This window comes from Chlorocebus sabaeus, chromosome 10, assembly GCF_047675955.1.
Source record: "Chlorocebus sabaeus isolate Y175 chromosome 10, mChlSab1.0.hap1, whole genome shotgun sequence".
Taxonomy (NCBI): domain Eukaryota; kingdom Metazoa; phylum Chordata; class Mammalia; order Primates; family Cercopithecidae; genus Chlorocebus; species Chlorocebus sabaeus.
In genome coordinates, this window is record NC_132913.1 from 120,156,863 (window position 1) to 120,173,495 (window position 16,633).

Here is a 16,633-nt window from a genome sequence, read left to right on the forward strand (position 1 = left end):
ACCCAGTTTCCTGGTCCCTCAGGACTCTCCTATCAGAACTTTTTTTTTTTTTTTTGAGACGGAGTTTTGCTCTTGTCACCCAGGCTGGAGGGCAATGGTGCGATCTCGGCTTACTGAAACCTCCGCCTCCCAGGTTCAAGTGATTCTCCTTCCTTAGCCTCCCAAGTAGCTGGGATTACAGACACCCACCACCATGTCCGGCTAATTTTTGTATTTTTAGTAGAAACGGGTTTCACCAGGTTGGCCAGGCTGGTCTTGAACTCCTAACCTCAGGTGATCCACCCGCCTTGGCCTCCCAAAGTGCTGGGATTACAGGCGTGAACCACTGCACCTGGCTTGCTATCAGAACTTTTATGCAGACCTGGCAAGGTGGCTCACTCCTGTAGTCCCGGCACTTTGGGAGGCCGAGGCAAGAGGATTGCTTGAGTTCAGGAGTTCAAGACCAGCCTGAGCAATGTGGCGAAACTCTGTCTTTACAAAAAATGTGAAAAACTAGCTGGGCATAGGAGGTATGTACCTGTGGTCCCAGCTAGGCAGGAGGCTGAGACGGGAGGATTGCTTGAACCTGGGAGTTGGAGGCTGCAGTGAGCTATTATCACACTCACTGCAGTGAGTGCATAAGCCGAGTGTTTGGGGCACAAGGTGAGCTGGGAGCTCATTGGACAAAAGTGGCTATGAGTGGTTTGATTGGATGATGAAAACTTTGGGTCAAAGCTTTTGTATCTCTGAGTCCCCTGGCCCTTTTTCAGAGCCTGCCCACCCTCACTCTGCATGCAGCTAGAGCATTGGGAGTGACTGTTTCCCAGCCTGCAGCTGGATGGGTAGGAAGGAGGAGCAGGTGATTTGACAGCTGGGGAGGACCCACACAACCAGAGAAAGCTAGAAACTCAGAGAACCTTGCAGGCAGGGATGTAGGGAGGAGGGACTACAGTCCTGTGACCTTAGGGAGTCCCCGAAGCTCATCTAGATAGGCACAGCTGGGGACACCCATAGATTAACCCCAGGAGGGCCCCTGAGAAGACCACCTGCCGGTGGGTGTAGTCTCTGTCGCCCTTCTCTGCCTTGAACGTGCCTGGGGTGTGGCACGTTGAACGTGATGTGGGGGGCTTGTGAAAATGCAGGCTCTGATTCAGCAGGTCTGGGGGTCTCGGTGGAACTTGAGACTGCATTTCTAATACCCCTGGGTGACCGTGATGCTCTGGTCTGGGGACCTCACTTTGTGGGGCCAGATCCTGGCTATTGAAAAAGGCAATGTGCGATTTCTATTCCAAGCCTTTCTGTGTGAAGAGAAGCAGGTCCTCTTGTGTCCTGGTGTCCCTGAGGTGCAGGCAACCCCCTCCCATCACTAAGGCGTGTTCTGGGGCACAGCTACCCTCCTGAGAACACCCTATCTGAGAGATCGCTGGGGACTTTCCAACAGCTGAGCCTCTGGTGGACAAAGACCGGCCAGCTTCTTTCTCCATGAATGGCAGGATAATTCCTGGTAGGGAAGTTGGAAAACCAAGAAAGCCCAGGGGCTCTGCACAGTGGAAGCCAAGAGAATAAGTGACTGACTCACGGGCCTGAAACCGGGAGGATGCCGGAGACCAGCCATTGTCCCTTGCTGCTGTCCTTTTGCTAGCTGGCCCTGGGTGGGGTTGGGGTCAGAGTCACCTCGGGCCCTTTGGCGGATCTGGGGGCTTTCCCAGGCAGTGGGCATGCACAGCAGCAGATGATCAAGTGGCCCAGGCAGTCGCGCCTCGCTCCACTGCTCAGTGGTGGCCTCAACTATTAGATGAGTTGAGAAGCCTTTTCCAGGGGGCCTGGAGAGGCAGGCCTTATCCTCTGATAGGGCTGGGTCCTAAGAGTCACTCAGGAGGCTTTGTGGAGCAGCGGCACAAACAGTGACCACGGCAGGTGGTGGGTTTGGGTTTTCCCCAGAAGGCTAAAGATGAGGCTGTCTGGGACAAGCTGGTGTGAGCAACTTGTTAGAGTGGAAGCCCTGGGAACTGTCTGCTTCCTCATGACCGCAGACAGGTGCTACTTTAAAAAAATAGGTTCCTCACTGATAGCTTACCTGGGCCCGTGTGCTGTGCAAGGGGATGATTTCCTTTGGGCCCCTTGACCACTCTGCAAGACACACAAGGCTCATGGCACTCTCAGGTTACAGATGGGGCCAAGTCTCTCCCAAGAGGGTGGTGGGGCTGGTTTGGAATCATCCCAAGTGCCAGTGGAACCAGAGTCTCCCCCTAACAGAGTCTGGAGAATATAAACATGAAAGGGACTGAGCGTGGTGATACATGCCTGGAGTTCCAGCCCCTTGGGAGGATCGCCTGAGCCCAGGAGTTCTGGGCTTTCTGTGCTCTGTGCCCATCAGGTGCCCACACTGAGCTCAGCATCAGTACGGTGACTTCCCAAGAGGGGAGGCGGGGTTAGGGGGATCACCAGGCTGCTTAAAGAGGGGTGAACTGGCCCAGGTCAGAAGCAGCAGGTCAAAACTCCCGTGCTAATCAGCAGTGGGATTTGTCCTGTGAATAGCCACTGCACTCCAGCCTGGGCAACATAGCGAAGGCCTATCTCTAAAAAGTAACAATAACAAAGATGAAAGGGACTGAGAAAATGGAAAATTTGGGAAAAGACCACAAGTCCACAAGAAAACTCTAGGATGCAAACAGGGCTGCAGGGTCTTTTTATGGGTAGTTTTTCTTTACTATCTGGGTTGCCTTTTTTTTTTTTTTTTTTTTTTGAGAAGGAGTTTCATTCTTGTTGTCCGGGCTGGAGTGCAATGGCGCAATCTTGGCTCACTGCAACCTCCACCTCCCAGGTCCAAGCGATTCTCCTGTCTCAGCCTCCTGAGTAGCTGGGATTACAGGCATGCGCCACCACACACGGCTAATTTTGTATTTTTACTAGAGACAGGGTTTCACCATGTTGGCCAAGCTGGTCTCGAACTCCTGACCTCAAGTGATCTGCCCGCCTTGGCCTCCCAAAGTGCTGGGATTACAGGTGTGAGCCACCGTGCCCGGCCACCTTTTTTTTTTTTTTTTTTTTTTTTTTTTTTTGAGACTGAGTTTCACTCTGTCACCCAGGCTGGAGTGCAGTGGTGCGATCTCGGCTCATTGCAACCTCCGCCTCCAGGGTTCAAGCAATTCTTGTGCCTCAGCTTCCCAACTAGTTGGGATTACAGCCCGCCACTATGCCTGGCTAATTTTTGTATTTTTAGTAGAGACGGGGTTTTACCATGTTGGCCTGGCTGATCTTGAACTCCTGACCTCAGGCAATCCACCCGCCTCAGCCTCCCAAAGTGCTGGGATTACAGGTGTGAGCCACCACACTTGGTCTATTCTGGATTGCCTTTAATTAAAAATATATATGTATATGGATTAAAGTTTAAATTATAGGGAAAAAACGAGCTAAGATGTTGGCAGAGAAGGAGCTGGGAGCTCAGGGGAACTCCAGTAAGCCTGACAGCATTTGAAAGATGTAGGCTATGGGGAGAAAAAGGAAAGATGGTGATCATTTGAAATAAGGAGGGAGGGATCCAGGGTTAGGCCAAGCTTGTGGGGAGAAAGCAGGTCCCGGTCAATTGGGCCCAGGGCTGGGACTCTGTGAGGCCTCACTGGGGCCAGGGCCTCCCTCCCCAGGTCTCCCGCTTCCAGGTGCTCCAGGGCTGGGAAGGGCATCTTTGCCCAGGGGAGGGGTGCCAGGTGTGCTACTCCATGGGGTTCCCTTTCTACATGGCTGGATTCCAAATTGCAAGGAATGTGATAGCATTTTCATGGAAGGAGAGGGAGCAACAGACCTTTCAAGAATGAAGAAAACAAATCCTCCTTCATTTGCCTTTCCCAGAGGCTCAAAAGTTTGGTATAAGATCTCCTGTTTGCAGGTAGCCTTGTCTTAAGGGACTTTCACACTGTGGTTTCTTGGAGAACCTTCTAGCAGGTTAAAGATAAGTGTTCCCCCTTCCCCCCAGTGTGTTTGGCCCTGGACCCTACCTGGGAGGCTGAGCCCCTCACCCCCAGCTTCCTTCAGCCACACCTGCCTGTGTGATGAGCACATTGAGGATTCTTTATCTTGTTTATTTTCCTTTATCTTTCAAATACCTAACTCCAATACAAAAAATGACAGGGTCCTGTGGTCCCACCTACTCAGGAGGCTGAGGCAAGAGAATCGCTTGAACCCTGAAGGCAGATGTTGTAGTGAGCTGAGATTGCACCACTGCACTCCAGCCTCGGCAACAGAGGGAGATTCCATCTCAAAAAACAAACAAAACAAATACCTAACTCTAGTTTCTGTCTTTGTGAACTGTTTTGGAGGGGCAACCTTGGCATGATGAGGACTGACCTGAAAATCACGTCTCACTTCCCTAAAACTCAACTCCTCTGGCCACATCGCCCAGCCTGGGGCAGAGCTGCGGGTTAGGGGGTCAGGCTGGGGGTCCTCCTTGGGCCTGGTGATCTTGTGCTGATAGACCTTGGTGGGCCTGTTTCTCCATCAGCCAAGCAGCACCACACCCCTCAGAGGATCCTTGAAGGATTACATCAGATGACATTTATTTGAAGGGCATGGCTAGTGAGACTGTTTCTCTGAATGTCTGCAAGGCGGTAACATCAGTATTCCTCTTGGCGAACAATGAATTCCTTTGCATATGTCGGTAGCCACGGGTCCATGCTTTGAGGCCACAATCAGAATCCACAAATATTCAGAAACGTGACTTCTATCATTTCTGTATACATCTTGAGACATAATTGCCAAATGTCTAACTCTCACAACAGTGACCTGGACATGGGGACACCGAGCACACACTGTGCTTTCTCTAGCCCCTTCCAAGTTCACGGGCACATCGTTCCTACTATACTTGAAAGCTTAGCATCTGCTTGAAACCCCAGGTTCATTCTGATCCCTACGAATTCACTTACTTCAGTTTTCACCATCTATGAAGCGGGGCTACTAATAACCACTTCACAGCACTGCTGTGTTCAGTGAGGTAATTTAGGACAGTGCCTGGCACTTCTAAGCTCTCAGGCACCCATAAAGGCAGGCGGCTGTGATTAATTCTTCACAGGACTGTTGTGAAGATCAAAAGGATCAGTACATGAGACAATGCCTTGTGAACTGCAAAGCCGACCAGTTTTAGTTACTACATGTTTGGAACCCTGTTGTGTGCCGTGCCCTATGTAGACATCAGGCATTTTGAGAGAAGCAGATAATAGTGAGATGATAAAGACATGTGAGGTTTTTCCTGCCTGTCTTGCAAATCCAGGCCCTAAAGGAAGTGACTGTAGACAAACCCTCCAAGGGTCACTTTGAAGAGAGAAAGACAAGTTTCTGGTGTACATATCCTAGCTCCGTAGGAGAGAGGGTGCCACTGATGTGGTAGCTTTATTGTTTTTTTCTTTTTATTATTTTTTTCTTTTTATTTGTTTGTTTGTTTGGTTGGTTTTTTCTTTTTTTGAGACGGAGTTTCACGCTTTTGCCCAGGCTAGAGTGAAGTGGTGCAATCTCGGCTCACTGCAACCTCTGTCCCCTGGGTTCAAGCGTTTCTCTTGCCTCAGCCTCCTGAGTAGCTAGGATTATAGGCGCCTACCACCACGCCTGGCTAATTTTTGTATTTTTATTAGAGACAGGGTTTTGCCATGTTGGCCAGGCTGGTCTCGAACTCCTGACCTCAGGTGATCCACCTGCCTAGGCCTCCCAGAATGCTAGGATTACAGGCATGAGCCACTGTGCCTGGCTGTTTTTTTTTTTTTTTCCAAGATGGAGTCTCACTCTGTCACCCAGGCTGGAGTACAGTGGCATGATCTTGGTTCACTGCAACCTCCGCCTCCCAGGTTCAAGCAATTCTCCTGCCTCAGCCTCTCGAGTAGCTGGGATTACAGGTACGCGCCACTAGGTCCGGCTAATTTTTGTATTTTTCGTAGAGATGGGGTTTCACCACATTGGCCAGGCTGGTCTTCAACTCCTGACCTCAAGAGATCTTCCCACTTCAGCCTCCCAAAGTGCTGGGATTACGGGCATGAGCCACCGCGCCCAGCCTGTGGTAGCCTTAGAGTCCTGCCAGGACTTAAATAAAGGGAACTTGGCTGATGCTTCCAGCAGGAACAAAAGAAAGCAGCCCTGACTGAGCAGCTGGGATTGAAGGGGGTGCTTGGCTCAGGATTCCTTTCTGTCCTGCCCTTCTCCCCTCCACATTACACGGTCACAGCTTCACACTCACTTTATTCCTGTGCCCAGCCGGTGGCTCTCAGCAGAACACCAACGGCCCTTTTCCCTCTACGGGACTTGCCCACTGGGCTGGTGGGCTTCTGTTTCCAGGCACATTCTCTCCAAAGGAGTTGAACCAAATTTTCTTGCCCATTTAAATAAGTTGGGGCCAGGCCTGGTGGCTCAGGCCTGTATTCCCAGCACTTTGGGAGACCGAGGCAAGCGGATCACCTGAGGTCAGGAGTTCAAGACCAGCCTGACTAACATGGAGAAACCCCGTCCCTACTAAAAATACAAACATCAGGCGGCGTGGTAGTGGGTGCCTGTAATCGCAGCTACTCAGGAGGCTGAGGCACGAGAATCACTTGAACCCGGTAGGCAGAAGTTGCAGTGAGCTGAGATTGCACCACTGTACTCCGGCCTGGGCGACAGAGCAAGACTCCGTCTCAAAAAAAAAAAAAAGAAGAAGAATTTGGAATTCCTTCAATATTGCCCTGAGCTTGCTGAGGTCTTTTTTGACATATTTGACCTTTTTGTTAGGCCTGGAGAATGTTGCAGGCTTTGGGACCTGAAAGGAAGGTTTCCCAAGTTTTCTAGACTCCTCTCAGTTTGAACCCCAGGGGTAAATGGATGACTTTTCTTTTTTTTTTTGAGACAGAGTCTCACTCTGTCACCCAGGGTAGAGTGCAGTGGCACAATCTTGGCTCACTGCAACCTCCACCTTCGTGGTTCAAGCAATTCTCCTGCCTCAGCCTCCCGAGTAGCTGGGACTACAGGTATGGGTATCTGCCACCACACCTGGCTAGTTTTTTGTATTTTTAGTAGAGACAGGGTTTCGCCATGTTGACCAGGCTGGTCTTGAGCTCCTGACCTCTGTTGACCCTCCCGTCTCGACCTCCCAAAGTGCTGGGATTAGAGGCGTGAGCCACTGTGCCCTGCCCAAGGATGGCTTTTCTCATACCCCTCCCTGTGTTGGGAGAGCCCCTTTCCCCTCACGTGCGGCAGCCTGTCTGTGTCTGAGGGAGGCTGTGCTAGCTCCGGCTTAGGTGGGCTGGGAAGCCGTCTCCCTGGTCCTTCCTCTCCCAGCTGAGGACAGATTCCTGCCTATGCCCTGACCTTTACTTATCTTCCCATCTGCCTAACCAGTTTATCTCCTGTTCCTGGGCACTGCTGTCTCCTTACACCCAGGGTTTTCAGTTCCTCCCTTACTCGCTTCACTCTCCTTCCTTTCTGCTCACTCTTTGTTCATGTCCCAAATGATTTGCTTCTCAAATGCACCACATTCATCACTTCAGCCTTTTCTGTGAATTCTGTTGGAACACGCTGTGTGTGCTGGGCAGTGAGCAGTGGGCAGAAGACGTTTATCCAGAATCTTGGCACTGAAGGGACCTTAGTAGTCATGTTTTTCTTTTTTAAGAGATAGATCTCACTGTGTTGCCCAGGCTGTACTTGACCTGCTGGGCTCAAGCAGTCCTCCTGCCTCAGCCTCTGGAGTAGCTAGGATTACAGGTTCAAACCACTGTACCTGCCCTTAGTGGTCATTTAACTGGGCCGCCCCTGCTAAGGCTGACTTGACCAGAAAAGTGCTTCTCAGAGGGTTTTCTTGAAGCCCTGCATTGCCAAGGTGCATCTTCTGAACGGAAAATCCCCAAATGCAGAGGACTGTGTGGTCAGATGAGTCTGTGCGCTCTGTTTCCCTCTTGTAAGTTTTGGACACATATGGAAGGCTCTGGAAAGTTCCACACTGAACCTGTTTACTTTGGGACTCCGTGTAACAGAGACTGTCCCTCCCAGACGGTTTGTGCAAGCTCTTTACTTCTCAGGTCTAGTTCCAGTTGGCCATTTTGCCAGAAGGCACCTCCTTGCCCTTAGCTGAAGCCTGTCTCACCCATTTCCATGCACAGAGCCCAGTTCTGGCACCCTTTGGGCCCCTGGGCAACATCTGAAGGCAGCTCTGCCAAATCCCGCTGGTTCCTTCCACCCTGTCCTTGTGTGGGGTCTTAAGTCCATTCTTCTTCTTGGGTGCTTCCCGCTGACCAGGCCCATGGCCTCCCTGCAGTGTGAGGTCTGCGTGGAGTGGGGCAGACCATGATGGGGTGGACAGGACTGTGGCCCCTGCATTCAAGATTCAGGACTTTTTGTACTTGCCACTATGATTTATTTTGCCCACAAGTTTTTGGCAGCCTGCCTGACTCACTGTAGCGTCCCAGTCCCCTGAAGGTGTGGTCACAGGTGCAAGTGAGTGCCATTTGTCTCAAAACCTGTGCTGGGGAAGGCAGCTTGTGGGGGTCTCAGTTTTAGTACCTTGCTTTTTTTTTTTTTTTTTTTTTTTTATAATTGTTTTAAGACAGGGTCTCACTCTGTCACCCAGGCTGGAGTGCAATTGTGTGAACACGGCTCATTGCAGCCTTGACTTCCCAGGCCTGAAATGATCCCCCTGCCTCAGCCTTCTGAGGAGCTGGGACCACAGGCACATGTCACTATGCCTTGCTAATTTTTTTATATTTTTGAAGAGACAGGGTCTCACTATGTTGCCCAAGCTGGTCTTGAACTCCAAGGCTCAAACAACCTTCCCACCTCAGCCTCCCAAAGTGCTGGGATTGGAGGCATGAACCACCACTCCGAGCCAGTACCTTGCATTTTTTAAAAATTGTGGTAAGATATGCATAATGTGAAATTTAGCTATTTTGTTTTGTTTGAGACAGGGTTGCATGCTGTCACCTAGGCTAGAGTGATCACAGCTCATTGTAGCCTCAAACTCTTGTGCTCAGGTGATCCTCCCCCATTGGTCTCCCAAGTAGCTGGGACCACAGATATGGGCCACCACACTCAGGTACTTTCTTAATTTTTTTGTAGAGATGGGGTCTTGTTTTGTTGCCCAGGCTGATCTGAAACTCCTAGGCTCAAGTGATTCTCCTGCCTGGGCCTCCCAAAGTGCTGGCATAACAGGCATGACTGACTGCACCCAGCAAAATTCACCATTTTTAAAACATTTTTAACCATTTTTGAGTGCAGAGTTCAGCGGCAACAACATTGACGTTATAATGCAACCATCACTGTCATCCATTTCCAGAATGTTTTCACCCTCCTGAACTGAAACTCTGTCCCCATTCAACACTAACTCCGCATTCTCTTCCCCAGCCCTTGACAGCCACCATTCTACTTCTGTCTCGATGATTTTGACTACTCTAGGGAGCTGATGAGTGAATTCATACAGTGAGGTGCCCTTTTTGTGACTGGCTTATTTCACTTGGCACAATGACTTCAAGGCTCATCCACACTGTGGCCTGGGAGTATGTGTCAGAGTTCACTTCCCTTTCACTGCTGAATGGAATTCCATTGTTTGTGTAGATCACATTTTCTCAATGGGCATTTGGGTTGTTTCCACCTTTTGGTGATTGTGAATAATGCTGCTAAGAACACTAGTGTCAGCCAGGCACAGTGGCTCACGCCTGTAATCTCTGCCCTTTGGGAGGCCGAGGCGGGTGGATCACCTGAGGTCAGGAGTTCGAGACCAACCTGACCAACATGATGAAACCCTGTCTCTACTAAAAATACAAAAAATTAGCCGGCCATGGTGGTGGGCGCCTGTAATCCCAGCTACTCGGGAGGCCTGAGGCAAGAGAATCACCTGAACCTAGGAGGCGGAGGTTGCAGTGAGCTGAGATCGCGCCACTGCACTCCAGCCTGGGCATCAAGAGTGAAACTCCGTCTCAAAAAAAAAAAAAAAAAAAGAATACTAGTGTCCAGACATCCATTGAATCCTATGGTAATTCTTCGTTTAGGACCTTGCATTTTTCTTTTTTTTTTTTTTTAATACTGAGTTTCACTCTGTTCCCCAGGCTGGAGTGCAATGGCGCTATCTCAGCTCACTGCAACCTCTGCCTCCTGGGTTCAAGTGATTCTCCTGCTTCTGCCTCCTGAGTAGCTGAGATTACAGGCATGTGCCACCACACCCGGCTAATTTTTTGTATTTTTAGTAGAGACGAGGTTTTACCATGTTGGTCAGGCTGGTCTCGAACTCCTGACCTCAGATTATCCACCCACCTTGGCCTCCCAAAGTGCTGGGATTATAGGCATGAGCCACTGTGCCCGGCCAGGACCTTGCATTTTTCTTTGCTATATTTTATCTGTGGACATCACACCAGCTTACTGAGATCTTTTGGGCCTAGATTGTGCCCCAACTTTGTGTCAATAGCAAATCTGAGAGTCAGCACCCTTTCCGGGTGGCTGTAACTAACAGCCAGTCCGCCTAAGTATATCCATACCTGTTTATCTTCCCCCAAGGGCCTGCTATAGGGCATTGCTCACCCTGAGTGGTGACATCAGGTCAGCTATGGTTTTCCGTTAGACCAACTTGACAGCAACGTTTCACAAGTAAATGAGCATGTGACCCAGCATTTCCAATCTTGGGTATATACACAAGAAAATGGAAATATATGTCCAAACACTTGTATATGAACATTCAAAGCAACACTGTTCATCAGGTGTTGCCAAAAGGTGGAAACAACCAAATGTCCATCACCTGATGAGTGAAGAAACGAAATATGGTATATTGATACAGTGGAATACTGTTGGGCAACAGAATGTCCACAAGAGGCAAATCCATAGAGACAGAAAGGCTGGTAGTTGCTAGGGGGGAGGGGTGGCAAGAGGGGAGCGGGAAATGACTGCAAATGGGTACCAGTTTCTTTTTAGGGTGATGCAAACGTTCTGGAATTACATGGTAATGATGTTGGCACAACTGAATATACTAAAAATCCATGCACTGTACAGTGAGTTTTATGGTATGTGAATTATATCTCAATAAAGCTGTCTTTTCAAAAAAAAAGCTTAAAAAACAGGTAAGTGAGGTCCGGCCCCAAGTCATTTTCAGTGAACCCATGGAAATCGTTGCTTCCCTTCTTAAAGTGCTCACAAACCATCCTCTGGCAACGCTAGATCCTGGGCTGATGCATCTGTGATTCACATACTCTGACCACTTCTGGGAAACCCAGAAGCACCTTGCTTGTTTCCAGATCTGGAACACCCGTCTCATCCTTCACAGTTCCTCAAAGCTCACTGACAGCCATCCGGTGATCTTGTCTGTGTCCTTTAGTGCCTTGCAATGTAACTCTGCCAGCGAGGAGGCCGCGCTGAGCACACAGCTGCTTGAGTAAGAAGTAGCCAGCATACTGTTAAAGTGAGGGCATTGAGGAAAAAAAACACAAGAAATAAAAATAGCACCCACCAGAGGAAGGTGGTGAATGCTGTCCCGGAGAAGGATGGACAGTGGGTGCTATTGGAGAGCTGAGGAGGAAGCGAGTGGCTCCCTGAGCTCCCGGGCACAGGAAAACCATACAGGAAGGCAGAGAGGGGGTGGCTGGGTGGGAGGAACGGCACGAGTTGGCCACTGTGACTGGAGGGGAGCCTGTCAGGGATTCCTGGGCCTCCTCTCCAGCCTGACCTTGGGAGCCTTAAATAACTCCAGCCCACAGCACTAGATTCCTAGGTGCCCACAGGCTACATTTCTTGGCGGGTAGTGGTTGTTCTCAATAATGGTGGGTTTTTGTTACTGAGGCTGTGTTGGGGGGAATGCAGATGGGTAATGAGTGGATGAGTCAGTTCTCAAACAGCAACAGAGAAAAACCTGAGACTAACTAATTTATGAGAAAAGTGGTTTAATTGGCTCAGGCACAGTTCCTCAGGCTGTACCGGAAATATGGCAGTATGTGCTTGGCTTCTGGGAAGGCCTCAGGAAACTTACAAGCATGGCAGAAGGTGAAGGGGGAGGAGTACTTTACATGGCCAGAGCAGGAGCAAGACAGAGCAAGCGGGGAGGTGCTGCACACTTTTGAACAACTAGATCTTGCAAGAACTCACTCACTATCACAAGAACAGCACCAAGGGGATGGTGCTGAACCATTCATGAGAAATCCACCCCCACGATCCAACCGCCTCCCGCCAAGTCCCACCTCCAACACTGGGGACTACAATTCGACATGAGATTTGGTGGGGATGCAGGTCCAAACCAGATCAGTGAGGAAGCTTGATTTGTTTATTTTAATCTTTAAATTTGTATTTATTATTTATTCATTTTATTTTATTTTATTTTATTTTATTTATTTTATTTTATTTTGAGATGAAGTCTCGCTCTGTCTCCCAGGCTGGAGTGCGGTGGCACAATCTCAGCTCACTGCAATCTCTGCCTCCTGGGTTCACGCCATTCTCCTGCCTTAGCCTCCCGAGTAGCTGGGACTACAGGCACCCGCCACCATGCCCGGCTAATTTTTTGTATTTTTAGTAGAGATGGGGTTTCACCGTATTAGCCAGGATGGTCTCGATATCGATCTCCTGACCCCGTGACTGCCCGCCTCAGCCTCCCAAAGTGCTGGGATTACAGGTGTGAGCCACCACACCCAGTCCCTTTATTAATTTTTTTTTTTTTTTTTTTTTTTTTTGAGACGGAGTCTTTGCTCTGTCGCCCAGGCTGAAGTGCAGTGGCACGAACTCGGCTCACTACAAGCTCTGCCTCCTGGGTTTACGCCATTCTCCTGCCTCAGCCTCCCGAGTAGCTGGGACTACAGGCGCCCGCCACCTCGCCCGGCTAGTTTTTTGTACTTTTAGTAGAGACGGGGTTTCACCGTGTTAGCCAGGATGGTCTCAATCTCCTGACCTTGTGATCCGCCCGTCTCGGCCTCCCAAAGTGCTGGGATTACAGGCGTGAGCCACCGCGCCCAGCTATTAATTTTTTTAAGAGATGGGGTCTTGCTACATTGCCTGGGCTGGATACAGTCAAACTCCTGGGCTGATGCAACCATCCCACCCCAGTCTCCCAAGTAGCTGGGACTGCAGGTGGCCTATGATACTATACCCAGCCTTATTTATGTAATTTTTTAACTATTGTGGTAAAATGCACTTAACATAAAACTGACCAGGCCAGGTGCAGTGGCTAATGCCTGCAATCCCGACACTTTGGGAGGCCAAGGCAGGCGGATCACGTGAGGTCAGGTGTTCAACACCAGCCTGGCCAACATGGTGAAACCCCATCTCTACTAAAAATACAAAAATTAGCTGTGTGTGGTGGCACCCACTTGTAATCCCAGCTACTTGGGAGGCTAAGGCAGGAGGAACGCTTAAACCAAGGAGGCAGAGATTGCAGTGAGCCTAGATTGTGCCACTGCATTCCAGCCTGGGTGACAGAGCAAGACTCCGCCTCAAAAACAAAACAAAAAACCAAAAATTAGCTGGGTGTGGTGGTGCACACCTGTAATCCCAGCTACTTGGGAAGCTGAGGCACTAGAATCGCTTGAACCTGAGAGGTGGAGGTTGTGGTGAGCAGAGATCGTGCAGCTGCACTCCAGCCTGAGCAACGGAGCGTGACTCTGTCTCAAAAACAAAAACAAAAACAAAAAAACCCCAAAACCTCTGACCGCTTTAACCATGTAAGTGGACAGCATTAAGTACATTCACGTTATTGTGCTGCCATCACCACATCCATCGCCAGAACCTTTTTCTCATCTCAAGCTGAATCTCTACCCATTGAACACTAATTCCCATGCCCCTGTCTCCCAGCCCCTGGCAACCAGTCATCCACTTTCTGTCTCTATGAATTTGACTACTGTAGGAACATCACAGAAGTGGAACCATACAGGATTTGCCTTTTTGTGGCTGGCTTGTTTCACTTAGCAGAATGCCCTCAAGGTTCACCCATGTGTTAGCATTCCCTTCCTTTTTATTGCCAAACAATATTCCCTTGTATAAACATACCATATTCCATTGTGTGGATATACGAATATACCCGCTTTTTTTTTTTGAGACAGAGTCTCACTCTGTCACCCAGCCTGAAGTGCAGTGGTGTGATCTTGGCTCACTGCAGCCTCCACGTCCCAGGTTCAAGCAATTCTCCCACCTCAGCTTCTCAAGTAGCTGGGATTACAGGCGTGTACCACCATACCCAGCTAATTTTTGTATTTTTAGTAGAAACAGGGTTTCACCATGTTTGCCAGGCTGGTCCATGAACTCTTGACTTCAGGTGATCTGCCCGCCTTGGCTTCCTGAAGTGCTGGAATTACAGGCGTGAGCCACCGCGCCTGGCTAGTTAGACCCTGTTTCATTTCTCCTTTCATCTGTCCGCAGACACTTGCATTGTTCCCACCTTTTGGTTGTTGTAAACTGATTTGTTTTTAGAGCAAGGTATTCATACCTGAGCAACAAGGAGTCTCTGGGTGACGGGAAATGCTTGAAGGGAGGAGAGCCAGGGGTTCTGTGGAGAAATCCTGTAATGGGGGAAGTGGCTTGGAGGAAGCAGAGCACAGAGGGCTGATGATGGCTGGGCCAGGAGGGGACAGGGCCGGTCCCCACCTGGTGAGGCTGGGTTTGTTTCCTGGCTGGGGGCTGGGGGGCCAGTGAGCAGAGGGGTGGCCCTGTTAGAGGACAGAGTCAGAGCCCTCTCGGCAGACATAGCCGTTCAGAGCTGGAGACAAGACGAGCAAACCAGAGGGGAATCATGAGCCAGAGTCACAGCCGCACACAGGTGGGAACCAACTTCCCTAGACCTGGGACGGCTGTTCAGAATGGCCATGGGAGAGATCCAGGGGCAGTGACCAGGAGGAGGCTCCTGGAATTGCCAGCCCTTCCCTGCGAATGTGCTGGGCGTCAGGGGCCAGCTCCTGCAACCCCTCCAATGTCCAGCATTAGGAGGAGGTGCTCACTTGATGTTTGTGGACCGAAACTGGGGGAAATTAAGGTAAACAAGGCATGTTTCTTACCCTCCAGAAATTATGGTTTAGTTGAGGAGATAAAAGACATGAAAACCAACAGGTAGTACAAGATCCGCTTTGAGTCATACAAAGCCCTGAGGCACTCTGAAGAGAGAGGGGTACCTCTGGAGCAGGTGATCCACGTTGGCCTCGCAGAGCGGGAGGTATTTGAGTCATTTTTCAATGAATGAAGCCAAAGGAATTACATGTTTGGGAGACTAACAAGTGTCCTTTCGTCCTGGTCATGCATTCCTTTGACCCTGCAGGTATGACGCTGGGCGGGATGGCTTCATCGACCTGATGGAGCTGAAGCTGATGATGGAGAAGCTGGGGGCCCCCCAGACCCACCTGGGCCTGAAGAGCATGATCAAGGAGGTGGACGAGGACTTCGATGGCAAGCTCAGCTTCCGGGAGGTACCTGCCTGCTGTGGCCCTGAGCCCCTGTGGGGTGCCCCTGAGAGGACCTTCAAGTGTACAGCCCCCTGGAGCACAAATGGGTTTGGCATCTCCAGAGTGCTGTTTGCATATCTAACCTGCAATTCTGCTTTCAAAAATACCTTTTAGGAGACAGCTAACCCCAGTTCTGGCCTGGAAAAAGCAGCATGGGTGGTAGTATAACCTCATTTCAATAAAATAATAAGAAATTTGGAGGATGTTCATCACAATATTCATTGTGGATATTTATGGGGACAAAATTTTGGTGGTTTTATAATGTTATTCTTTTTTTATGTATTAAAGCTTTTCATTTTTAAATGTATTTTTAAATTATTTTTAATTGTTATGGATACATAATAATGGTACATATTAGACATGTGATTTTTTTTTACTATTATTATTTTTTGAGACAGTCTCAAAAAATGTTGCCCAGGCTGGAGTGCAATGGTATGATCTCAGCCCACCGCAACCTCCACCTCCTGGGTTCAAGTGATTCATGCCTTAGCCTCCCAAGTAGCTGGGATTTCAGTGTGCCACCGGGCCTGACTAATTTTTGTATTTTTAGTAGAGATGGGGTTTCACAATGTTGACCATGCTGGTCTCAAACTCCTGGCCTCAAGTGGTCCTCTGTCTCGGCCTTCCAAAGTGCTGAAATTACAGGCGTGAGCCACCAAGCCCGGCCTACGTGTGATATCTCGATATAAGCATACAATGTGTAATGACCAAGTCAGGGTCGGGTATCCATCACCTCAAGCGTTTATCATTTCTTTGTGTTTGAAACATTCTATTCCTTTTAATTATTTTGAAATATACAATAATGTGTCTTCTTTGCTTATCACCCAGGCTGGAGTGCAGTGGCTCAATCCTCAATTATGGCTCACTGCAGCCTTGACCAGACTGCTCACTGCAGTCTCCTCCATTGATCCTCCCACCTCAGCCTCCTGAGTAGCTGGGACTATAGGCACATACCACCACACATGTCTAATTTTTAAAATTCATTGTAGAGATGAGGTCTCACTGTGTTATCCACGCTGGTCTCCAACTCAGCCTCAAGCGATCCTCCTGCCTCTGCCTCCCAAAGTGCTGGGATTATAGGCATGAGCCACCTTGCCCAGTTATTTTGAGAATAATACTTCCTTATATTTTCATTTTCATTGTTTATTTATTTATTTGTTTGTTGTTTATTTACTTGAGACAGGGTTGCTCTGTTGCCTAGGCTAGAATGCAGTGGCATGATCACAGCTCACTGCGGCCTCAAACTCCCAGTATCAACC

General features: G+C 49.4%; 1 protein-coding gene across 1 annotated transcript in view; it reads left to right on the top strand.

The window, feature by feature from the left end:
• EFHD1 (EF-hand domain family member D1) overlaps positions 1-16,633 on the top strand; it is a 51,267-nt gene that overhangs the window by 15,193 nt on the left and 19,441 nt on the right. Inside the window, exon 2 of the mRNA XM_007966665.3 lies at positions 15,191-15,338. Coding sequence (XP_007964856.2) covers positions 15,191-15,338 — 148 coding nt within the window. The remainder of the gene's footprint in view (positions 1-15,190; positions 15,339-16,633) is intronic.